At 45.8% G+C, this 25322-nt stretch overlaps 1 protein-coding gene across 1 annotated transcript in view; it reads left to right on the forward strand.

Annotated features, from left to right (window-relative positions):
* Positions 1-25320, forward strand: part of LOC308320065 (regulator of nonsense transcripts 1) — a 31201-nt gene extending 5881 nt beyond the window's left edge. Inside the window, exons 7-24 of the mRNA XM_080770375.1 lie at positions 150-237; positions 586-684; positions 1515-1623; positions 2148-2307; positions 3416-3534; positions 3758-3922; positions 4135-4249; positions 4903-5046; positions 7052-7265; positions 7944-8061; positions 8365-8521; positions 11443-11585; positions 13944-14118; positions 15339-15420; positions 18218-18385; positions 19056-19300; positions 19825-19947; positions 20845-25320. Coding sequence (XP_080626501.1) covers positions 150-237; positions 586-684; positions 1515-1623; positions 2148-2307; positions 3416-3534; positions 3758-3922; positions 4135-4249; positions 4903-5046; positions 7052-7265; positions 7944-8061; positions 8365-8521; positions 11443-11585; positions 13944-14118; positions 15339-15420; positions 18218-18385; positions 19056-19300; positions 19825-19944 — 2421 coding nt within the window. The 3' untranslated portion in view covers positions 19945-19947; positions 20845-25320. The remainder of the gene's footprint in view (positions 1-149; positions 238-585; positions 685-1514; positions 1624-2147; positions 2308-3415; positions 3535-3757; positions 3923-4134; positions 4250-4902; positions 5047-7051; positions 7266-7943; positions 8062-8364; positions 8522-11442; positions 11586-13943; positions 14119-15338; positions 15421-18217; positions 18386-19055; positions 19301-19824; positions 19948-20844) is intronic.
* Positions 25321-25322: the final 2 nt, after the last annotated feature.

Below are 25322 nucleotides of genomic sequence, written 5' to 3' on the forward strand. Positions count from 1 at the left end.
AAAACGCCATGAAAAGGTGTGTGTGTGTGTGTGTTCTCGCTAGATGTGGAAGGTATAGTTTGTGGTGACTATTTTGGGAATGTCAATCTTTCACACTTTTCCAAAAAATGTCAATTCTCTCCTCTCCTGTCCTCCATCTCTATCCACAGACCCAAGACAATATAACGGTCAGGTGGGACCTGGGGCTGAATAAAAAGAGGATTGCTTATTTCTCTCTGCCGAAGACGGACTCAGGTGGTAATTCAGTCAGCTTTTATCTCCTCGACTTATTGCACCACCCCGCCCACCGCCCCTCTCCTCCAGTGTTGTGTTGTGTATATAGAACCCACATTCCTCTCAGCATTTCACGCAGCATCAGCATCTCCACCCCATACCTGCATCCCGGCGTGGCGTGCTGTGCTGTGCTCGTCTTATTTTATTTTGCCCAATTCGTCATTTGTTTAGCTTTTTTTTTTTTTTGTGTGCCATTTTGTGTGTATGTGTCACGGTATTGTATAACAACAAAATATGAATAAATCATGAATCATTTTCAGCTGTGAGTATGGGTTTCTTTCTGACTGGCTTCTCGTTTGGTCTGGCTCACAGATATGCGTCTGATGCAAGGCGATGAGATCTGTCTGCGCTACAAAGGGGATCTGGCTCCCATGTGGAAGGGCATCGGCCATGTCATCAAAGTCCCCGACAGTATCCTTTCTATATGTATCCGTTACTCTTCAGGATCAAAAATCGCAAAAAGCTGTTGTGTGACGCTGGTGAATGATCAAGTAGGGCAGTATGTTTATATCTAGACGTGGTATGTGCAATACTTATAATACCATTTGTTTTGTAAGAGAGGATGGAAAACAGTCTCTCGTAGAGGATGGATGGTGTTTGGAATGGCAGTCTTTGTTCTCACACAATCTGATGTTGTGTAGATGTGTCAACGTTTCAGCAGAGTGACTCAATTGGCTGTATTTTGAGTATCTTAAGTACCAGGTCTTATTCCCTAACTTGAGTAAACTAAAGACCTGGAGGCGTGATCAATGCTCTTTGGCCACTCAGAATAGCCAAATGGCGTTGATCACGCCTCCAGGTCTTCAGTTTACTCAAGTTAGGGAATAAGACCTGGTACTTAAGACACGCAAAATACAGCCCAGTGTGTCTGTTCCTGAGATGAGACCATCTGGTTTTAACCCATTTTGACCTGAGATCAGATTCTAAGAATGTCCTGACAGTTTTCTGAAAAAGCTATGTTTCTATGTCAGTGGTTCGATTTTTCAAAAATAGCAGACCTACAAGCTCGTAGCGTGCCACTCGGTGGCACGCTATGAGCTTGTAGATCTGTTCACACGGGTGTGATTTTCTTTTTAATCGAAGAACGACTGACATAAACATAGCTTTCAAACTGTCATTTTCAAACAGACATTTTTAGAATCTGATCTCAGGTCAAAATGGGTTAAAAAAAGATCAGTTTCCCTACGTATGTTGAAGGCTGTGCTTGTGCTGGTTGGTTCCTTAGCGTCATGTGTGTTCAGACTATGGAGATGAGATTGCTATTGAGCTGCGGAGCAGCGTTGGAGCTCCAGTAGAGATCCCACACAACTTCCAGGTGGACTTCGTGTGGAAATCCACTTCCTTTGACAGGTACAGTACACACTGACAGGTACAGTACACACTGCAGGTTCCCCACAGTGATAGAAGACAAATATATACTCTTAACCTTTTTCACAGCATTGTTATTTCAAGGGGAAGAATCTGGCTATGTATACTTTTAACGACTTAAACGAGAGTACTATAGACGAATAACGGTTTTAAGTCCACACTAAAAAACTATCCATGATGTATAAATTATGGATAAGGGTTCAGGACAACGGGGCCTTTTCGTGGAGGGGTCAGAATAAGATTTGGACTTTAACTGTTATTCGTCTATAGTACTATTGGTAAACTGGACCCGAGTTGCTGTGATTATTACCACTATGTTAGGTCTGCTCCTTTTCCCCCACTACACCTAATCTCTCAAGTCGAAAATAGCAGACCCACAAACTCATGAACGCGTCGCATTGTGAATTTGTGAAGTACAGTTGTTTTTCAAGGTTAGCTCCGGACAAAACTATCTCAAACAAACCCTTGATTTGTGACCCCACTGCCTCTCCTGTTTGGTGTCCCAGGATGCAAAGCGCCTTGAAGACGTTCGCAGTGGATGAGACATCAGTGTCTGGTTACATCTACCACAAGCTGCTGGGCCACGAGGTGGAAGATGTCATCATTAAATGTCAACTACCCAAACGCTTCACTGCCCAGGGCCTGCCTGACCTCAACCACTCTCAGGTAACACACACACACACACACACACACACACACACACACACACACACACACCTTCTAAATCACTTCACTGCCCAGGGCCTGCCTGACCTCAACCACTCTCAGGTAACACTGCCCACCTCAACCACTCTCAGGTAACACACACGCACTGTGACCTTCTAAATCAACATTGCTGGTGTGGCCTGCTAAAGAACTTGAAGGTCTGATCTTGTAATGTAAATCCCTTCTAAAAGAACCTTGTTGGCTAACGAGGCTTTTCAGATGGAGAGTGACACGACGCCCGTGTTCTCGCTTGCATTTGCGAGGTCACACTGTGTGCTCCTCGTGGAAATAAGACACGCTTTTAATGTGGAGAGTAAAACTCTTAGAATATGAAGAACCAAGGACACTCTTACAAATATGTGTGTTAATATAGTCTAGTTGGAGGACGCACAGCTCGTAGTCACGCTGCTAGAAACATTAATAAACCAACGTTTCGGCAAGCAGGTTGCCTTCTTCAGGGTATGGAGGCTAGTTGCCTAGTTCATCATTGGACAGAAAAAAAAGGGCCATGATGAACTAGTTTTTAGTTTTTTTTTTTTAAACTTTTTGCAAGAGTGCCTTGGTTTTCAGCTTATTTGACTCTGGAGGCTCGCCCAACCAAAGGGCACTCACATCTCCGTACCTGCCCACTCGCCTCTCGTTTTTAACTAAAATCTTTTCTTCTGGGGGGGTCCCTGAAACAACATATTTTCAGATGGGGGTCGGCGGCCAATTACATATCAGTTTTTCATTAAAAAAAATTTAAAATTTCGACGTCAACCCTAAATGGGTTAATGATGTGCGTTAACCCATTCTGACCGGGAACTCATTTTGGTGTTTAGCATCATGTCATGCTTTAGCTATTGAAAAATAGCAGATCTACAAGCTCATAGCGCGCCACCGAGTGGCGCGCTACGAGCTTGTAGGTCTGCTATTTTCTTTAAATCGAAGAACGACTGAATTTTTTAGAATCTGATCTCAGGTCAGACTGGGTTAATCAGACCAGTGTGTGTCCAGCGGAAACCTCGTATGAATCTGATCTCAGGTCAGAATGGGTTAATAACCAATGTACTTTTCATGTGTTGGCCAGGTTTACGCTGTGAAGACGGTGCTCCAGAGACCCCTCAGTCTGATCCAGGGTCCTCCTGGTACCGGCAAGACTGTCACCTCCGCCACCATCGTCTACCACCTGGCACGACAGGGCAACGGGTAACACGGCATTATAAACCACATGTTTTCTACCGCCAGCAGCACAAACAGTGTTTTTTTGTGCCAATTATTTGTGGGGTCCACAGACTGAGAGCCAGTGTTTTATACAATCTTATCACAGCACGTAACACAATGGCTTATTTTCAACGCAAAGTGCTGCACAACACTTTTATTTTGTCTGCAATATATTCCTTCAACATGCGCCTGTGTATCTGCCCTGCAGGCCAGTTCTGGTGTGTGCTCCCAGCAACATCGCTGTGGACCAGCTCACAGAGAAGATCCACCAGACCGGGCTGAAGGTGGTTCGGCTCTGTGCCAAGAGCCGAGAGGCCATCGATTCTCCCGTCTCCTTCCTGGCTCTGCACAACCAGATCAGCAACATGGACAGGTCAGTGTACGTTCAAAAAACGTTAAACGTGTCGCAAGTTTCACGTTATGACCATGCAGATCTGCTTTATTCCGGACATTTTTCAATGACATGCCCAAATAGGGATAGATTACTAATCTATCACTAATCAAAATCTGTGACCTGTGTGGACACAGTGTTTACTATCCTGTTCGCTATGCTAATGTTACAATATTGTGTGTGTGTCTTCTCAGCATGCCAGAGCTTCAGAAGCTACAGCAGTTGAAGGATGAGACAGGAGAGCTGTCGTCTGCTGACGAGAAACGCTACCGAGCTCTGAAACGCACGGCCGAGAGAGAGCTGCTCATGGTGAGAAACAGAGCGGGGAGGTTACTTCTAGAGCCTCACTGATATGGGACATTATTTGTCGATTTATTGTTGACATCGGTATGGCCAATTAAGCAGCCAATATGTCCCAATTTTGACCTGCTGTGTCCCCTAGGGTAGGTACCCTCACAAAAACATGCAGTAATCCTGGTCTCTAAAGTAGAGACCGCTGGGGGCGCCTGATGGAGGGGAAAGGAACTGGTCGGAATAACGTGTTCCTCCCACACGCTACGTCCGCCCAGGGAAACTCCCCCCTGTCAGGTGAAAAGAAGCAGCTTGGACTCCTCATGCATAGAGGGAAGCATGAGGTCAGTCCGCTGCCCTCCACAGGTTGGCAGAGGAAGTGTACCGCCCAGGATTGCATTAGATAATTGACACTGGGTGAAACAATGGGTTGCAAAATCATGGAATAAAAACGGTTGTTAGAGTGCATTCTATAATGTATTATTCATTTGCTTTTTCATCGAAGAATCATAATCAAATGTTCTTTTCAAATCTTGAAGTTATATATATATATATATATATATATATATATATATATATATATATATATATAATTTATTACAAAAGTTAGTAAGACTCTTTTGGGATAAAGTTGGGTTCTGACTCGGCCTCTCCTTCGTCTCCTCTCTCAGAACGCTGACGTGATCTGCTGCACGTGCGTGGGGGCCGGGGACCCCCGTCTGGCCAAGATGCAGTTCCGCTCCATCCTCATTGACGAGAGCACGCAGGCCACGGAGCCAGAGTGTATGGTCCCTGTGGTGCTGGGGGCCAAGCAGGTATACGCACACACACACACACACTCAACACCAGAGTGTATGGTCCCTGTGGTGCTGGGGGCCAAGCAGGTACACGCACACACACACACACTCAACACCAGAGTGTATGGTCCCTGTGGTGCTGGGGGCCAAGCAGGTATACACACACACACACACACACACACTCAACACCAGAGTGTATGGTCCCTGTGGTGCTGGGGGCCAAGCAGGTATACACACACACACACGCACTCAACACCAGAGTGTATGGTCCCTGTGGTGCTGGGGGCCAAGCAGGTATACGCACACACACACACACACACACACACACACACACTCAACACCAGAGTGTATGGTCCCTGTGGTGCTGGGGGCCAAGCAGGTATACACACACACACACACTCAACACCAGAGTGTATGGTCCCTGTGGTGCTGGGGGCCAAGCAGGTATACACACACACACACACACTCAACACCAGAGTGTATGGTCCCTGTGGTGCTGGAGGCCAAGCAGGAATACACACGCACACACAACACTAGGGATGGAGCTTGATACCCGATAAAATCCGATAACGAGCTTATTGAGTCCCCGTCATCAATAGGTTTTGGGCTTATCAAGCCTGTTATGGAGCATAGCGGCCCATGAAGTCATGTTCAAACAATCATGGCAAGAGGCCATCAAGAAATAAATGTAATCATCCATGCTGGCACAAACTAAAAGTGTATTCATACCTACCAACCAGCGCTGCCAGGGTAAACAAAATAACACTTTGAAGTTTAGCAGTTTCTTTAATATTTTATTGGTAAAAAGGACAATTTCCCATTAGAAATGTACTGTATTTTGAAGGCCCTAGTGAAATATACTGGTTCTTTTCAGAATTTCCACAAAATAATAGAAAATGCTCGATAGTGGGCTCGATAAGAACCCGGCTCTTTAAGCCTTATTGATAAGGTGATCGTTATAAATAAAAAATGAACGAGCTCCATCCCTACTCGACACCAAAGGACGACAATGTAAATATAAGCCGTCAGGCTTCTTTGTGTTTTATCCCTTTGACATACAGTAGGTGTGCATCTTCTGTACTGTATGTTGCATTATGCATATGGATTTGAACGATTCCAATTCCTTAATTGGTTCCCTTTTTAACGATGTCTATAGCAGGGGTTCCCAAACTTTTTTGGACCAGGTACCCCTTTTGGGGTAGATATTTTTCCAGGTACCCTCTCATCCTCGCAACACGGATAACAATATATTTACAACCACAAGCAGTGTTTCCTGCAGGAAAAAGCTTTGGCATGGTGCTGGGCACAGGCCGCAATTTTGATTAATTAATTAATTAATTAGATTCATTAATTAATAAGATTAATACATTAAGATTAATTTGTATTATTGCTCTTGTATTGCTATTGGAGACACTGGGGGGACACTGGGCAGGCACTGAGGAGGCACTGGGGAGGCACTCAGGGGCACACTGGGGAGGCACTGGGAAGGCACTCGGGAGGCGCACTCGGGCACACTGGGGAGGCACTCAGGGGCACACTGGGGAGGCATTGGGACCCCACTTTGGGAACCACTGGTCTATAGGGGCTTCCAAATGGACCCTAACGGGTCTGTAACTCTCGGAGTTATGATGGTCCTTGAAATGTAAATGTTTGAGAAACGCACCACAAGCTCTGACGCTGTGATTAAAAAAATACGATCTGTTAGATTAGATCTGGTTCTTCAGATTACGCAGATTCTCAACCATAATTCATGCATTGTACAATAAAGAAAGCTGTCATTTGTGCTGTCATTTGTCTGTTTTAAGTTAACCCATTTTAGTGTTAGCATTATGTTATGCTTTATTGAAAAATAGCAGATCTACAAGCCCAGACCTTGTAGGTCTGCTATTTTTTTTTAAATCGAAGAACGACTGACCTAGAAACATAACTTTTTCAGAAAACGGTCAAGATGTAGAAGACATTTTTTGAATCTGATTTCAGGTCAATGTGTTAGTTAAAACTTCCCATTCGTGTTCCCCTATAGTTGATCCTGGTGGGAGACCACTGCCAGCTGGGACCGGTGGTCATGTGCAAGAAGGCAGCCAAGGCGGGCCTGTCCCAGTCCCTGTTTGAGCGCCTGGTGGTTCTGGGGATCCGGCCCATCCGCCTGCAGGTCCAGTACCGCATGCACCCGGCGCTCAGCGCCTTCCCCTCCAACATCTTCTACGAGGGCTCCCTGCAGAACGGAGTCACTGCCGGTCAGTGCAATAATGTGTCCACTTTGGGGGGGAATGGACCTGACACTTGAATTTATGTTGTACGGGTAACGGGGCGACTGTGGCTCAGGAGGTAGAGCAGGTCGTCCAATGATCCCTGGGTCGGCGGTTCGAATCCCGGCTCCTCCTCCTGTCTACATGTCGAAGTGTCCTTGGGCAAGACACTGAACCCCAAATTGCTCCCGATGTGCTGGTTTGTACCTTGCATGGCTTCCGCCGCAATCGGTGTGTGAATACATTCACACAATCTATGTAAAGAGCCTTGGATAAAGGCGCTATATAAATGCACCATTTACCATTTACTGCAGCGTGCGCCGGAATCTCCTTTTGGCCTCCAAAATTTGAGGTCGCCGGGTGTTTTTTGAGATTGACAGCTGCTTTGAAAAATCGAAGAACGACTGACAGAAACATGGCTTTTTCAGAAAACTGTCAGGATGTATACAAGACTTTTTAGAATCTGATCTCGGGTCAAAATGTGTTGATGAAGCGTCCGTAGGCCTACGGATAACAACATAATAGAAACGGCAACATTAACGTTAGGTTATAAAGACACTGTAGAGAAAAGCTTTCTCACACCTATAGTGGAGGCTTAGGAGCAGGTGTGTACTGCGTAGGCAAGTGCACTTCGATAATAAAATGCCCTCTTCTCGTCCCTTCCAGGCGACCGCATCAAGAAGGGCTTTGACTTCCAGTGGCCTCAGCCAGACAAGCCCATGTTCTTCTACGTCACTCAGGGCCAGGAGGAGATCGCCAGCTCTGGAACCTCCTACCTCAACAGGTAAACGCTTACATAACTCCACACAGGAGTATGTACAGTATGTGTGTGAGTACACAGTATAGTGTTCAAGAATTGGCTCACTTTTGCATTATTGATGTTGTCAGGCAGATACGGGTTAAGTGTCTTGCTCAGGGACACTTGGACTTGGGCATACTGGGGGGGCAAAAGGGTGACCTTATGATTATCAGACAGCTCCTTTACTCAACAATCTACGACTGCTCTGGTCTTCTGTTCCTGATTTGCGGACCAGTAAGTCATTTTTGTGTGTGTGTGTGTGTGTGTGTGCGCGCTGCTGCGTTGCAGGACGGAAGCGTCCAACGTGGAGAAGATCACCACCAGGCTGCTGAAGGCCGGAGCCAAACCGGACCAGATCGGCATCATCACCCCCTACGAGGGCCAGCGCTCCTACCTGGTGCAGTACATGCAGTTCAGTGGCTCCCTGCACACCAAGCTCTACCAGGTACACTGAGACACTGACGCATGCACAACTAATGCCAAACTCTACCAGGTACACTGAGCACTGACGCATGCACAACTAATGCCAAACTCTACCAGGTACACTGAGACACTGACGCATGCACAACTAATGCCAAGCTCTACCAGGTACACTGAGACACTGACGCATGCACAGCTACACAACTAATGCCAAACTCTACCAGATACACTGAGCACTGACGCATGCACAACTAATGCCAAACTCTACCAGGTACACTGAGACACTGACGCATGCACAACTAATGCCAAGCTCTACCAGATACACTGAGCACTGACGCATGCACAACTAATGCCAAACTCTACCAGGTACACTGAGACACTGACGCATGCACAACTAATGCCAAGCTCTACCAGATACACTGAGCACTGACGCATGCACAACTAATGCCAAACTCTACCAGGTACACTGAGACACTGACGCATGCACAACTAATGCCAAGCTCTACCAGATACACTGAGACACTGACGCATGCACAACTAATGCCAAGCTCTACCAGATACACTGAGCACTGACGCATGCACAACTAATGCCAAACTCTACCAGATACACTGAGACACTGACGCATGCACAACTAATGCCAAACTCTACCAGGTACACTGAGACACTGACGCATGCACAACTAATGCCAAGCTCTACCAGATACACTGAGACACTGACGCATGCACAACTAATGCCAAGCTCTACCAGATACACTGAGCACTGACGCATGCACAACTAATGCCAAACTCTACCAGATACACTGAGACACTGACGCATGCACAACTAATGCCAAGCTCTACCAGATACACTGAGACACTGACGCATGCACAACTACACAACTAATGCCAAACTCTACCAGATACACTGAGACACTGACGCATGCACAACTAATGCCAAACTCTACCAGGTACACTGAGACACTGACGCATGCACAACTAATGCCAAGCTCTACCAGATACACTGAGACACTGACGCATGCACAGCTACACAACTAATGCCAAACTCTACCAGATACACTGAGACACTGACGCATGCACAGCTAATGCCAAGCTCTACCAGGTACACTGAGACACTGACGCATGCACAACTAATGCCAAACTCTACCAGGTACACTGAGCACTGACGCATGCACAACTAATGCCAAACTCTACCAGGTACACTGAGACACTGACGCATGCACAACTAATGCCAAGCTCTACCAGGTACACTGAGACACTGACGCATGCACAGCTACACAACTAATGCCAAACTCTACCAGATACACTGAGACACTGACGCATGCACAACTAATGCCAAGCTCTACCAGATACACTGAGCACTGACGCATGCACAGCTACACATCTAATGCCAAACTCTACCAGATACACTGAGCACTGACGCATGCACAGCTACACAACTAATGCCAAACTCTACCAGATACACTGAGCACTGACGCATGCACAGCTAATGCCAAACTCTACCAGGTACACTGAGACACTGACGCATGCACAGCTACACAACTAATGCCAAACTCTACCAGATACACTGAGCACTGACGCATGCACAGCTAATGCCAAACTCTACTAGGTACACTGAGACACTGACGCATGCACAGCTACACAACTAATGCCAAACTCTACCAGGTACACTGAGACACTGACGCATGCACAACTAATGCCAAACTCTACCAGATACACTGAGCACTGACGCATGCACAACTAATGCCAAACTCTACCAGATACACTGAGCACTGACGCATGCACAACTAATGCCAAACTCTACCAGATACACTGAGACACTGACGCATGCACAGCTACACAACTAATGCCAAACTCTACTAGATACACTGAGCACTGACGCATGCACAGCTACACAACTGCCAGCTCTTCATCGCAGTATGTTTGAGTGAGCATCGTATAAATGTATGTATGACACGAGTACAATAAAGCACGCACATCCACTCGCTTAAAGCCAGTTGACGGCTTTAGTTTGGAGCATTGCTCGGTGTGCTGAGTTTACTTTTTGTTCTGTTGACATGACAGGCAAACATCGGCCACTGGCATCAGTGAATGTCTTAATTACCGCACCGATTGGAAATCAACGAGTATCGAAAAAAGTGGTTCACCCATTAGCTACACGCCACGGTCGAAGCAAGTACCCTACAAATGTTCCCTGCTTGAACAGCTCTGAGGGCAGTTTGAATGCGTTTACATCCATACTTGTTGACCAGCTGACCCAGGTCACATAATTCACCCTTTGTCCAGTCCCGCCCGTGGTTGTGCCCCTCTTCGCACCCATTGGTTGCCATTTCGTGGTTGGACAAAAATCCTCTCTCTACATCCAATACCATTGAAAAAAGGTGTTTTTCAGTTGCTTCATATTTTTCAGTTCAATTCTTATTTTAAACTTGGTGTCAGTAAAAAGGAACATCACAGGTGCAACACGGTGACTCAGCATATCATGTTTGTTTTTAGGTTTTTTTTCCAAAAATGATGTTTTTGCAAATTCATCATAAACAAGGCGGAACCAGGGTGGAACAAGGCAGAAGGAGCCTGCTGGTTAGTCAGTCAGGGACCAATCGGAAGGCGGACAAAGGATGAAATGAGACCAGGGCCTCTTCCAATGTTTTGTCCCTGCTCTCTCCCCCTGGCCAGCCTGATGTTGGGGAAAGGAACTGGTCGGAATAACGTGTTCCTTCCATGCGTTACGTCCGCCCAGGGAAACTCCCCCCTGTCAGGTGAAAAGAAGCCGCTTGGACTCCTCATGCATAGAAGGAAGCATGAGGTCAGTCCGCTGCCCTCCACAGGTTGGCAGAGGAAGTGTACCGCCCAGAATTAAATTAGATAATTGACACTGGCTGAAAACATTTGCAAATCATGGAATGAAAACGGTTGTTAAAAGTGCATTTATTATTCATTTGCTTTTAGGAGGTGGAGATCGCCAGCGTGGACGCCTTCCAGGGCAGGGAGAAGGACTTCATCATCCTGTCGTGCGTCCGCGCCAACGAGCACCAGGGAATCGGCTTCTTGAACGACCCTCGCCGCCTGAACGTAGCGCTCACCAGAGCCAAGTGAGTCTGCCTGAACGTAGCGTAGCGCTCACCAGAGCCAAGTGAGTCTCCCTGAACGTAGCGCTCACCAGAGCCAAGTGAGTCTGTCTGAACGTAGCTGCTCACCAGAGCCAAGTGAGTCTGCCTGAATGTAGCGCTCACCAGAGCCAAGAGAGTCTGCCTGAACGTAGCTGCTCACCAGAGCCAAGAGAGTCTGCCTGAGCGTAGCGCTCACCAGAGCCAAGAGAGTCTGCCTGAACGTAGCTGCTCACCAGAGCCAAGTGAGTCTGCCTTAACGTAGCGCTCACCAGAGCCAAGTGAGTCTGTCTGAACGTAGCGCTCACCAGAGCCAAGAGAGTCTGCCTGAACGTAGCTGCTCACCAGAGCCAAGAGAGTCTGCCTGAGCGTAGCGCTCACCAGAGCCAAGTGAGTCTGTCTGAACGTAGCGCTCACCAGAGCCAAGTGAGTCTGCCTGAATGTAGCGCTCACCAGAGCCAAGAGAGTCTGTCTGAACGTAGCTGCTCACCAGAGCCAAGAGAGTCTGCCTGAATGTAGCGCTCACCAGAGCCAAGAGAGTCTGCCTGAACGTAGCGCTCACCAGAGCCAAGAGAGTCTGCCTGAGCGTAGCGCTCACCAGAGCCAAGTGAGTCTGTCTGAACGTAGCGCTCACCAGAGCCAAGTGAGTCTGTCTGAACGTAGCGCTCACCAGAGCCAAGTGAGTCTGTCTGAACGTAGCGCTCACCAGAGCCAAGTGAGTCTGCCTTAACGTAGCGCTCACCAGAGCCAAGTGAGTCTCCCTGAACGTAGCGCTCACCAGAGCCAAGTGAGTCTCCCTGAACGTAGCGCCCACTAGAGCCAAGTGAGTCTGCCTGAACGTAGCGCTCACCAGAGCCAAGTGAGTCTGGCTGAACGTAGCGCTCACCAGAGCCAAGTGAGTCTGCCTGAACGTAGCGCTCACCAGAGCCAAGTGAGTCTCCCTGAACGTAGCGCTCACCAGAGCCAAGTGAGTCTGAGTGCCTGAGAGCCCTGCTCTCTGTCTGACACTAGTGGTGTGTGGAGTCCTTATGCCTGTTCTGTAGTTCTGTACTTGGTTGCACATCATGTTGTTGTGCATTGAAGATCTGCATACAACAGCAGCAACACACCGATGCCAGTAGAGGGCAGTGTGACTCCAGACATCACTGAGAGAAGATGCTTTCTACACATTTTTCTAATCATACACCAGGGACCTCCAGAGTCCTCGCTAACCATTCAGCCACCCCTTATCAACATGTTATAATTAAACACGTTGTCTGCATGTGAGCAGCATGCGGATGCTGTTAACCTGTGGTTCTCAGATGTTTTAATTTCTAGGACCCCCAGTTTAGTATGCATTCGGCAGGCCACATACCCCCGTAACTCTTCAGAGGGGACTGATGGAGCCAAATTGGTGTGATATAAGCATAATAAAAGTAGGATAAATTAGGCCGGCTATATTGTGCGCACCTCAAAAGCTATAGTTAATTTATCTCTGTGCATGCCTGAATGCACAGACTGATATGAATGACGGTGACAAAAATGTATTTATTTATATGTGGACTGAACTGAATATGTAAGTCAGAGAGACTACCGGTATACCTAATTCCTGTTATAGTGTCCGTTATTTGCAAAGACTGTCGGAGGAGGACTGACTGTCGGAGGAGGGGGGATTTATACGTGTGCGCATCCTGTCGCTTATTCACTATTTCAGGAATAAATAGCCTTGCCTTGCACATGTTACAAATACATACACATTGGCCTCGGTTACATGCACAAAATGATGAATTGTCTATTCTGTAGACTGTACGGCTCTGTTCGGAGTTCCAGTGATCCAGCTGTGTGACTGTGACACTGTATTGTTCCACCACTTTGGCTTTGGTAATGTAAACGTATTTTTTCCCATGCCAATAAAGCCCATTGAATTGAATTGATACACGTCATTAGTGATCGCGGAATGTGCCGTCGCTTTGAAATGACAGCGTAGTACATTCCGATTCTAGAGGAAAATTCGACCACCACTCTGTCCTCGCATCGAATCCTCTCCTCCTCCTCCTCCTCTCCTCCTCGCTGGGGGCGGAGCCGAGGAGCGAGTGGAGGACGCGAGGAGAGTGAGCGAGTGTGAAAGTTGTGGTATTGGAATTTAGCTTGGGTGAATCTATGTAAAGCGCCTTGGATAAAGGTGCTATATAAATGCACCATTCACCAGATTCATGGTGACCTGTTGCCACTGTCCTTGGCCCGACCTCCCCCTCTCGTCACTGCCCATTCTTGTTGCTGATGGATAATGGTAATGTTTAGTTTACGGTGTCGGGGGGGTGATTTATCTTCCCTGTCTCAGCGCTCTTGTTTATGGTGTGTTAGATACGGGGTGATCATCGTGGGGAACCCCAAGGCGCTGTCCAAGCAGCCTCTGTGGAACCACCTGCTCAACTACTACAAGGAGCAGAAGGTCCTGGTGGAAGGACCGCTCAACAACCTGAGAGAGAGCCTCATGCAGTTCAGCAAGCCCCGCAAGCTGGTCAACACCGTCAACCCGGTGAGTTACAACTCAACATACCCACCGTTGTCACATACAGAATATTAAATATGCCTTTTTGGTTCACAATATTAAATATGCCTTTTTGGTTTACAATATTAAATATGCCTTTTTGGTTCACAAATATCGATGATTTATCTGGGGGGACCCCTAGGGTGTCCCCAGGTCCCATGTTGAGCACCAGTGGTGTAGAACATGTCACCTGGTTGAATTTCTGGACATTTCTCATGGACAATTAAAAAAAAAAAAAATCACATCTGTGTGAACTGAGTGGTGCAACTCCCCTCTCTTCCCTCTCTCATTAGCAGGCAACAGTGCAGCACTAATACTATCTCTCTCTCTCTGTTTCTGGCACAACAGCGCCCCCTACTGGTACTCATAGTCATATACTGATGCTCATGGCCACATAGGTGAACACATAGGTGAACACGGACATTGCTGTTCCTTGGGGTGGTTGCACCACTGGAAAAAAAAAAGGTTTTGGAATATTGCTATTGGAAAAGAATAATATCGTTGTGTATGTCCTCATTATGTCTAAAACTGTTACTTTTCAGAATTTGAATTCCAAAAATGTAAGTACCACTATCGACGAGCTTAACCCATTTTGGGCGGGAACACCCCTTTTGGTGTTTTAAACATGTTATAATTTATAGCTATTGAAGAATAGCAGACCTACAAGCTCCTATGAGCTTGTAGGTCTGCTATTCTTGGGCTCCTTGACATGAAAAAGGTTGAGAACCACTGACATAGAAACATGGGTTTTTCTTTAGAAGACATTTGTAGAATTGAACTTAGGGTAGGTATACCCTCACAAAAGACATGCAGTAATCCTGGTCACTAAACTGCCTCCCCCTGGCCAGCCGGGGCGCCTGATGGAGTTGGAATAACGTGTTCCTTCCACGCGCTACGTCCAACCAGGGGAAACTCCCCCCTGTCAGGTGTAAAAGGAGCAACTTGGACACTCAGGCAGTCCGTTGTTCTCCCCATGTCCCCCATATATGGGGACTAGGTTGGCGGAGGGTGTGTAGAGCCCAGGATCACATTAGATCATTGACACAGGGGTGAAAAATGGGTTACAAAATCATGGGATAAAAATGTATATATATATTAAAAAAAAAAGAAGAATGGAACTTGGGTCTAAATGGGTTAAAGGAAGGATATAATGATCCCTGTGTGCACGGTGACGGTAACGGCTGACGTCTGTTGATGTTTGTTGTCAGGGGGGACGGTTCATGAGCACGGCCATGTATGACGCCCGTGAGGCACTCATTCCAGGCTCCGCCTACGACCGCAGCAACCCAGGTGAGTAATGATTAGTCCAAAGCCAAATTCCAATACCCAAAATCTCGGCCACTCGCTCACTCCCACTCGGTCACTCCAGCATGGCAAGTTATGGTGAAATTGGTGAGCTGCCGAAATATGTTACCATCTTGTGGACTTCACACAACTGACATGGAGGTCTTTAAATACGTGGCCTGAATACCGCTAGATTGAACTCTGCTAATGAACAAACTGCAACGATTTACATTTGGACACTGACGTTATGCGATTGTCTAGACTCTAGATGATTGTCACATATTTCAGCAGGTCACCAATTTCACCGTAACACCTCCATGCTGGAGTGAGCGAGTGGCCGAGATTTTGGGTATTGGAATTTGGCTCAAGGGTTCCCACACTTGTCAGGCCACGACCACCACCAGCCACACACACACACACACACACACACACACACAGTACAGTAGTACACCCTGACAAGAACTTCGGAATTGTAGGAGTTTGCGGCGCTACATTCGGATTGACTCCGAGTCAATTGGGGTTTTTTAAATCCCTCCTCAAAACTCATCTGTTCTCCCTCGCCTTTAAGTTAACTGCACCTGATGTACCTGTATACCTCTTTTCATTGTTTTATATTGCTATGCTCTACGGTCTTGTTTTACTCTGTTCAGCACTTTGGTTGTTGTAAAGGTGCTATACAAATAAAGTTTGATTTGATCCAGAGATGAATATCGTGAAAGTAGCTGAACTATTGACTCACTAAAAGCTTGTAGATTGGCTATTTTCACAATGTTTGCCTCTTTCTTAAGCTCCGTTCAGACCGAAGAAGCTGCTTTAAAAAGCAGAAGCAGAAATCTAAAAGACGCAGCTTTTTTTTGAGAAAGTGGGCGTGTACAAGGTACCTGTCACTCAAGCTGCCTGGACTGGCTGTCTGGCTTTGAGACGAGAGACGGGCAGTTTGAGCAGATGCGCATTTGAAAGTCTAAAATGTAAAATAGCGACTGTAGAGGAGACATAATTATATATTTAGTTACATCATAACCTATGTATCGATGAATAAATAATACAATCTTGGTAAACTTGTTTGTAAATAACCGAACGGACGGGATCTCAATCCTCCGTCTTCAGTGCTCATGTCTCCCCCCCCACTCCGCTCTCGTCTCCCCAGGCCACGAGCGAAACCCTCCGGGCATTGTTTTAAATGGCGGCTCTGTATGTAATGTTAATGTTAGCATACCGTAGAAATACAATTGTATGTATCCAGCACGTCGTAAAAGCAATTAAAACAGCTTATGTTTACGTGCGATTTCCGGACATTCAGTCCCAAGTCTCCCGTGGAAGGGAGCTCCTATCTCGGCGCTGTCTGAAATGATTCCCTCAAATAAATATATGCGATTGGTTTATCGATTCAGAACGCAGCAAACCAATCACAAAACATGGGCAACATATTGCATAAATAGAGGGGGTACATACAACTGATATAAAGGCTATTAATTATTTTTTAAAGGTATGATTCACGGTTCCCACGTTTCAACAATCAACATACAATGCAGCGACACACACACACACACACGAAAGTGGACCGACTTCTGGACCCTGTGGCCCGGCCCGCGGAGGACCCCCTAAGTTGAGACTGGGTGTCGAGGAGCGTACACCAGTGGTCAACGCCCTGTGCTCAGGGCGAGGTCCCGCGACAAGGGCAATTAATTTTAGTGCGATGAAACGTCCCGCAAATAGTCTACGAGCACAGCTCTCCTCGGCGTTCCAGTACTGGGGAGTGGGGACTACTGTACTGTGTACTGTGTGTGTGTGTGTGTGTGTGTGTGGGGGGGGGGGGGGGGGTAAATAGAGGGGGTACATACAACTGATATAAAGGCTATTAATTATTTATTTAAAGGTATTGATTGACGGCGCAAAAGCTTCAACATACTACCGAGACACACGAGGATCGGCACAGAAACGCGCTGACAGCGGGCTGCTCTGTCCTCCCCTCTTCTCGGGGAAGGTTTTGGGGGAAAACTCCGACACAACTATTGTTTAGTTGTTTGTCTATCTATCTATATCTGCTAATTTATCAACCGTGTGTGTGTGCGTGCACTGTTTAGTCCACAAACAGTCCACAAGCGACGGATAGCGTTCTGGAGAGTTCAGTTCAATAGTCCCATCCATAGCTTCGATGAGAACCGGAGGGGGGGGTGAATGCACGATGACTTGTCCCCAGAAACGTGACACTCGCGACGGCACACGGAACACAACCTGTTTTCACCGCTTCGACAACTTGTTTCTCATATAAACTTTAATTTCTATCACAAAATATGCTATGGTCTTGCCAAATATCCATTCATATTTCATATACAGCCATATTCAAAAAGTTTATTTTTTAATGCGGACAATTGGGTCGGACAGCTTTCCAGAGGGTTTTCGGTTTTGTAAAATGAGCTCAACTCCGCCTCCTCAAACCACGCTGTGCTCTGATTGGCTACACGCAGATTTTTAAAGCTCCAGCTTTTAAAAGCTGCTTTAAAGTTAAGGTCCGGTGAGAAAAAAAAAACGCAAAAACAAAAAAAAGCTGTGTTTCCAGCTTTTAAACGCAGAAGCTGTTCTGCATAGAGATAACATGGGACGAAGAAGCAGAAGCTAGCTTCTGCTTCTTCAATGTGAATGGGGCTTTACATTTTTTTTTTTTACACTTTGGCCTATTTGATCTTTAAAAGTTATTAAATTGTAACTTTAGGTAGAGCTTCCATGGTTCACTTCATCCAACATCGCACTACTAAGTCCAAAAACTGCAATAATGTGTGTGTGTGTGTGTGTCTCTCGGCAGGGCGTCCAAACAACATGTACTTCCAGACTCATGACCAGATCGGTATGATTGGGGCGGGGCCGGGTCACATGTCCCTGAACATCCCCATCCCCTTCAACCTGGTCATGCCCCCCATGCCCCCGCCGTCATACCTGGGCCACCACGCCCAGAGCAACGGCCCCGTCGTAGGTGAGAGACTCAGAACGGGGTGGTTCCGTCCACGCAATCTACTGTCTTCAATAGCCATTTAACCCGTTCTGTGCGGGGAACCCATTTTGATGTTATGCATTATGTTATGCTTTAGCTATAGCAGATCTACAAGCTTGTAGGTCTGCTGTTTTTGAAAAATCGAAGAACGACTGACATAGAAACATGGCTTTTTTTTAGAAGACTGTCAGGATGTAGAAGACATTTTTAGAATCTGATCGCAGGTCAAAATGGGTTAAGATTGAGTTGGTCAAACGAGCAATAGGAATATGTGTTCAGAAGCATCTTCCATAAAACCCAAATTTCCTAAAAGCACAGATTAAAGCCCCAGTCTGTTTGGCTGTGTGTAGAACAACAGGATCATAGGGTTAGAACAATAATGGCAAAACATAATTTTACATACAGTCCCTAGTGTGTGTGGAATCCAACTCAGCCTAGCAAAACATATCTCTCGTGGGATTCTTTCTTTGTTTTAATCACTGTGTATAATGTAGGACACAATGTCTATTTATTGTAGGGCATATTGTCTTAATTATTGTAAAATGTATTGCTTATGATGCTTATGAAGATGTATCAGTATATCTTGTAGTACAGCATTACTTTGCACATTGTGTGTATATGTCCGTGATGATTGACGTTGTGGTGCCTCCAGGCCGTGGAGGTAGTATGAAGGGGAAGCTGGGCCCGCGGGGGGCCGACAGAGGGGCCGCGGCCGCGGGCAGCGTGGGGGGCCGCGGGCCAGGGCCCCAACGGGCCCCGTCAGCCAGGCCAGCCAGGACGGGGCCTCCCGGGGCCTCCCAGCCCTTCTCCCAGGGGCCCCTGACCCAGGGCTACAACTCCATGAGCCAGCCGTCCCAGATGAGCCAGCCTGGCCTCTCCCAGCCTGAACTGTCCCAGGTAAGACGAAGAAGCCACAGTCCCATCAATTCTAGCCCTAGTCAAACCTGAATCCGGCTGTAACAATGCAGCTCTGTCCGATTGAAGTAGAAACAATCCTTCATTTCATTTTGAAAGGGTTAAAAACACGACCAACGCGTTTTGGCCTTCATCATCAGGGTCAACTGATGAAGGCCGAAACGCCTTGGTGAATCCATCTGTTTTGGAAGTATCAAGTGGAATGTGTATTTAAAATGCTCCCGTTATGTTGTCTTGTGTATTGCTGTGTAATGCTTGTACTTTGTTCTATGACGGCGATGGAGAATAATGCATATTAGGATTAATGTCATTTTTTTCATTTAAGCATATTTGATTATCTATCCTATTATCTATCATATTTGATATACTACTATCTATTGTACTATCTATCATATTTGATTCAAAATCATAAAAAAATAATTTTGCCGCAATAATCGGTGCATGACGTCCTACCCCTAGTCCCACAATATGGCTTTAACACTGTTTGTTTCCCTCTCGTGTCACAGGACAGTTACCTCGGTGATGAGTTCAAGTCGCAGATGGACGTGGCTCTGTCTCAAGACTCCACGTACCAGGGCGAACGAGCATACCAGCATGGCGGCGTGACAGGCCTGTCACAGTACTAGAGAGTACGTACCTCACACAGTACTGCCCAAGTGGTTAAAACCCTAAAAGAACCTTGCATGGAAGGACTGAATATGGTGCACTAGACGTATTCTTTCTTTGTCGAGAAACGTTAAAGAAATGGGGGCGGGGGGGGGGGGGGGGGGGGGGGGGTTCCATTGGTTCCATCTGTACCCTCACACAGTTCAATTTAATAATAATAATAAAACTTTATTTGTATAGCACCTTTCATGACATGAAATGCAGCTCAAAGTGCTTTACAGAGCAATGGAGAAAAAAGAAAAGCAAGGCATAAACATTAAAAAAAACAAGAGCAGTAATGCAATACAGTGAGGACATGAATAACAACAAAATAAAAGATCAATTCAAAGCAAGGGTGTAGAAGTTGGTCTTGAGCTGTTACTTTAAGCTGTGCTTTTAGATCTAAGAAAACACCATTGTCTGGCAAAAGATAAAATCGAGAGCTGGATCAAGAAACTATGGTTGTTTTAGCGACATATTTTGGCTAAATGCTTCAGTTTTACAAATGTGTACAGAACCACCTCCATAGATTTTATTGATATCAGTGTTTTAACCCATTTTGGGTGGGAAACCTTTTGGTGTTAGCATTATGTTATGCTTTAGCTATTGAAAAATATCAGATCTACAAGCTCATAGTGCGCCACCGAGTGGCGCGCTACGAGCTTGTAGGTCTGCTATTTTTGAAAAATCGAAGAACGACTGACATAGAAACATAGCTTTTCAGAAAACTGTCAGGATGTAGAAGATATTTTTTAAATCTGATCTCGGGTCAAAATGGGTTAAGGAGTGTTGGAAGAAAATCCCTCATGGGGCCATGATGGTATAGAAAGGTTTGAGAAACCCTGATCTAATGTGTTCCCCTCCGCTTGTCTCTCCTTCAGGTTACTGGAAGAACGGAGCTAGGCTTGTGTGGAGCTTAGTTCGTCCACATTTTAATCTGAGTAATGATAAAAACACAAAATGGATACAATCTGTTTTCCTCTGCTACAACCGAAGCAACCACCCTGTGAAAAGCGACGGGAGAGAGCGAAACCTAAACCAATCATGAAGAGAGGGCGAGAAAACGAGTGAAGCGACGGGCGGCAAGCGAGAGAGAGAGAGAGAGGGGGACGGAGAGAAAAGGGAGAGAGCGAGAGAAAGCGACAGAGTGGTAAGAGACGGACGGAGCGCTGCCCGGACTCGAGGGACGAAGTGACGAAAGAAGCAAAGAAGACTAAAAACCTGCGTGCGGCGTTGGTCGCTCGCACTGCATCCGGGAAACCGCAAGTCAGGAGACGTCTCCTCCACGGTTTCTCTTGTAGGGTGGGTGGGTGGGTGGGGGGATGTCAAACCTGAGGCTGTGACCTCACCAACCCCCCTCCCCACATGTCTCCTCCTATATCACCTCCACCACAATACTTCCTCCCCCCCCCCCCTGTTCGCTAACGAGGAAACGGTCGGGCAAAAACTGACATTTGTCAGAGCAGGGAAAGGAGTCGGAGTGCTCGAGCTGAATTTGTAAGAAAGGAACGCCATCACACTGGCGATGCCTCCCCCTCCCCCCCCCCCCCCCCATATCCTCTGAAGTCTATTTGTTTTTGAAGCCGCTTGAGCCCCACCTCCCCCTCCCCTCCCTCGGGATCATTTAGATTAGGACGGCAGGGGAAAAGTAGAGGCCGTGAACTTCTGAACCACCCCCTCCCCCCCAATCCCCCCCTCAGCGAGCCTGAACATCAAGAGGGAGCAGCAGCAGCAGCAAGTCGACACGCTTTCTCCTCGTCGTTCAACTCTTGAGTTGGTGGAAAACGTCAGGAATTTAGAAGATGGTTTCTGCGCTTAAAGTCTGACGTTAAAGAACTTGGCGTTGAAACGCCACTTGGCTCTTTCAACGGCTCTTTACATTGTAGCAAAACGGGTGGTTTTTGGACGACGCGTCACTTGCAGAGTGGCATGAGGATCTCAGACGGAAAGATTCTCCAGGCGTGACTCGCGGACAAACCGGGACCCCCCCGGCTTACACCGCCACCATGAGATGATTCTTTTTTAGGAATTACCTTTCTTATCGCAGAGCACAAAAAATGAAATTATTAAACGCGACCAGCATTGAATATTCTACCGTACTCAAAAAAAAAAAAGGAAATAAAATAAACCTTTTTCTTTTTTTTAAATATTTTAGAAGGGGCTGATGCTTTGGCCCCCTGTTTTTTGGCGCAGAGGATTATGAGAATTATTTTTGTTTTGCTTATGTATGCTTAGATTTGGCGATGGCTTTAAAAGGACGGCTTTGCTTAAAGGGGAATTCTCTTGTGAATGTTGGGAACTTTAACCTCGACGTCGTACAAAATCCCTGTTTTTAAAGTGACTGAAGCAACGAAGAGGGAGGGGGATAGAAACCTGGTGTCTTTAGCGAGATGTTGGTGCATACAAGCGTCCCCATTTTGGGTCGAACATTCGGCAAAAATAGCCAGCTTGCAAGGTCATAACATGTTGCGATGCGGCGCATTATTGGGTTGTGGACTGGTTATTTTCTGCAAAGATACTTTGTTCTATAGGGGGGGGGGGGGGGGGGGAGGTAGGTAGGTAGGAGACTAGACTTAGTATAGAGCCCGGAGGAGTTTTAAAAAAAAAAGTATATATATGTAGGGTTTAAGTGATTAAACCAGTAAGGAGAGGAAAAGGAAGGTGGCTTAGGTTGGAAGATTCAGAACGCAGCATAGCCCAAATGTCACAGGACAAAATGTTACTTTTTCAAAACAAAACAAGGGAGTGCTTGTGTTGCTTCACACGATAAAGCATTCTGTTCACCACAGCTTGCCAACTCAGATGGCACTTGCTGCGAGAACTCGCCAGCCTCGGGGCCCGGCGTCGGCGTGCCTGCCTTGTCAAGTGATGTATGGGACAGAAAACAAATAAAGAAGCGCTCCTCTAACCCAAATCCTAGAGCCTAGTATAGAGATCCCTAGTATAGTATGTATGTTGGGTTTAATATAGACAAATCATGTACTTTTTAAAATAGTCCCCAACAAATCCTTTTTACTGCATTCTACAGTAGCTGTTAAACCCCTAGCATCCCTATTCTGAGGAGGCGCGTGAGAACTTATGACGCGTTGTCGAACTTGTAGAACGGATATTTCCAGGCAAAGAGATTTGGTGTGTAGGTAAAATATAGGTGTTAGTATAGAGCCTCCTGGGGACTCCGCTCAACTAAGTACCTTTAAATATCGTCTCTGTCGGGTGGAAACCTCATATCGGATCTGATGCTTTTGATGCTTTTTGTGTGACGCTGTAGTATGATGAAGTAGGACATAAATTTACAAAAAACTAAGAGATTCTGCCCGACAGCAACGATAGTTTTTAAGGTGACAGGAGGAATCCCAGTGAAATGCAACGGGGAAGAAAAAAAACAGTGCCTCTAAAACAATCTTCAGACCAAACATGAATGTAGGTGAACCCAACGTAATACTGTACCAGCACACCATACCACGGGGCTCCCGAATCATTACCAAAACATTGTTCATGTCATATTTTATTATGCTTTTTTTTTTAAAAATGTAAAATAGTTGTCAGAATTGGCCAGTACTATTGAGATGTGAGGCCCGATCAAAGTGAGGCGAAGCCACCTTCCTTCTCTTGGGACTAGCAAGAAAGATGTATTTGTCATTGTATGGACTTTTATTTGTTATTCAAGCTTTTTTTTGGACTGATTCAGATTTCTGTAGGAACCCTATCCCAGAAGTTGTGACCCAGGTTATTTATACAAACTCCTGAATTGCTACGACCATACACATATATATATAATTTTGCTTTGATGCGCAAGGTTTCCCTTTGCTGTTTGTGTGCCATGTTGTTTTCAGGTCACATGATGTATTTTTTACTTTAAGTCCTTTTGTGTAGCGTTTGGTTTGACAACATCAGGTATGTGGACCCCCAGGCAGTCCACATTAATGGACTCTGTCGGGTCTGTAACTCTTGAGTGTACAAATGGAACTGTAGTGTGTAAATTGGGGTTATAGTATCGTTTAGTTCACTTAACTGCTTCTCAACCTTTTTCATGTCAAGGACACCCAAATTGATCTGTGCTCCATCTGAAAAGGTCTTGCCGGGGATCCTATGAAGAGAAAAATAAATGTAAACGATTCAACATTTCCCAATATTCTCAAGACTGCTATTTTTTAATAGCCAATGGATAAGTGGTTAAAATTGTGATGAAATGATATCTGAACACAATTTGCTGGGTACCCCCTACTTTGAGAACGACTGCATTAGGTCACAGACCCCTATTCGATACCATTGTTTTTTTTTAACGGGACCAAAATCTACACTGTAAAATCCTCAGTGTTCATTTAACTGAGTGTACAGGCGTACTCAAAAGTTGTAGACCCGTGCGGGTCCATTTGGACCCCTGGTGGTTTCCCTGAAACACCAACGTTGAGAGGCAGTGACGTACGAGATGGTCAAGTCGACCCTATAAAGAGAGTGTATGTTTTTATTTCCATTTCCTTCTAGTTAAAATAATTGTCCCTCTGTGTAGTTCGTTTCCTGCTTTATATTTTTTACCACAAAGAACAAGATGACAATCACGCTGTCCAGTAGACCTTGACACGTTTTGAGATCGACATGCTTAATAAATAGAAACATTTAGCCTGTTTGATCAGCATTGAGAGTTCTTTGTCATATTGTTTACTTCACCTGTGCAATCATGTTCCACTACATTCTCTTTCACCTGGCATCCATATTTTGAGCAGCTTTGTTCACGTTTTAATAATTATCCAAAATTGTTGAAGTAAACATTTTAAAGTTGCAATCTTCCAAATGTGTCAATCAACTTTTACATTTTCAGATTTCTATTTAAAAAAAGATCTACAAACTCGCCTCGACTTGTTGAGTTTGTAAAAATGCAATTTCTGAAATGTGGCGTTTAAATGTATATTGCCCTAAAAGCTGAAGTGCATTAACTACACAGAATCAAACCGATAAATGGCTTTAATGTTTAAACATTACAATATACAAGTGATATTCGCACTAATTTATATTGTATATCGGGTGGAAACCTCATGTCCAAAACGTCATGATTTAAATTAAAAATTGGGGTTAGTTCAAAGCTATACTCTTGATGCGGTGGTAGTTTAAGAGTCCTCAACGGGCCTGGAAATTGAGGCCTGGCCCTAACTGGGCCCAGGCTAATTGGCATACATTTTAGGCCCGGACCCTAAAACCTGAGAACTCTAGTATGATCTTGTTATGTATACTATGGAGATAAGGTTTCTGCCCGACAGTGACGATATATTCATGAGGCAATCCCTCCGGTTCATTCCCCCTGAATCATGAAGGCTCATTTGATCTTTGACCTTTTGAGTTACATAATTCAGAAAAAATATTA

The sequence above is a fragment of the Protomyctophum bolini genome, assembly GCF_963924005.1.
Source record: "Protomyctophum bolini genome assembly, chromosome: 8".
Lineage (NCBI taxonomy): Eukaryota > Metazoa > Chordata > Actinopteri > Myctophiformes > Myctophidae > Protomyctophum > Protomyctophum bolini.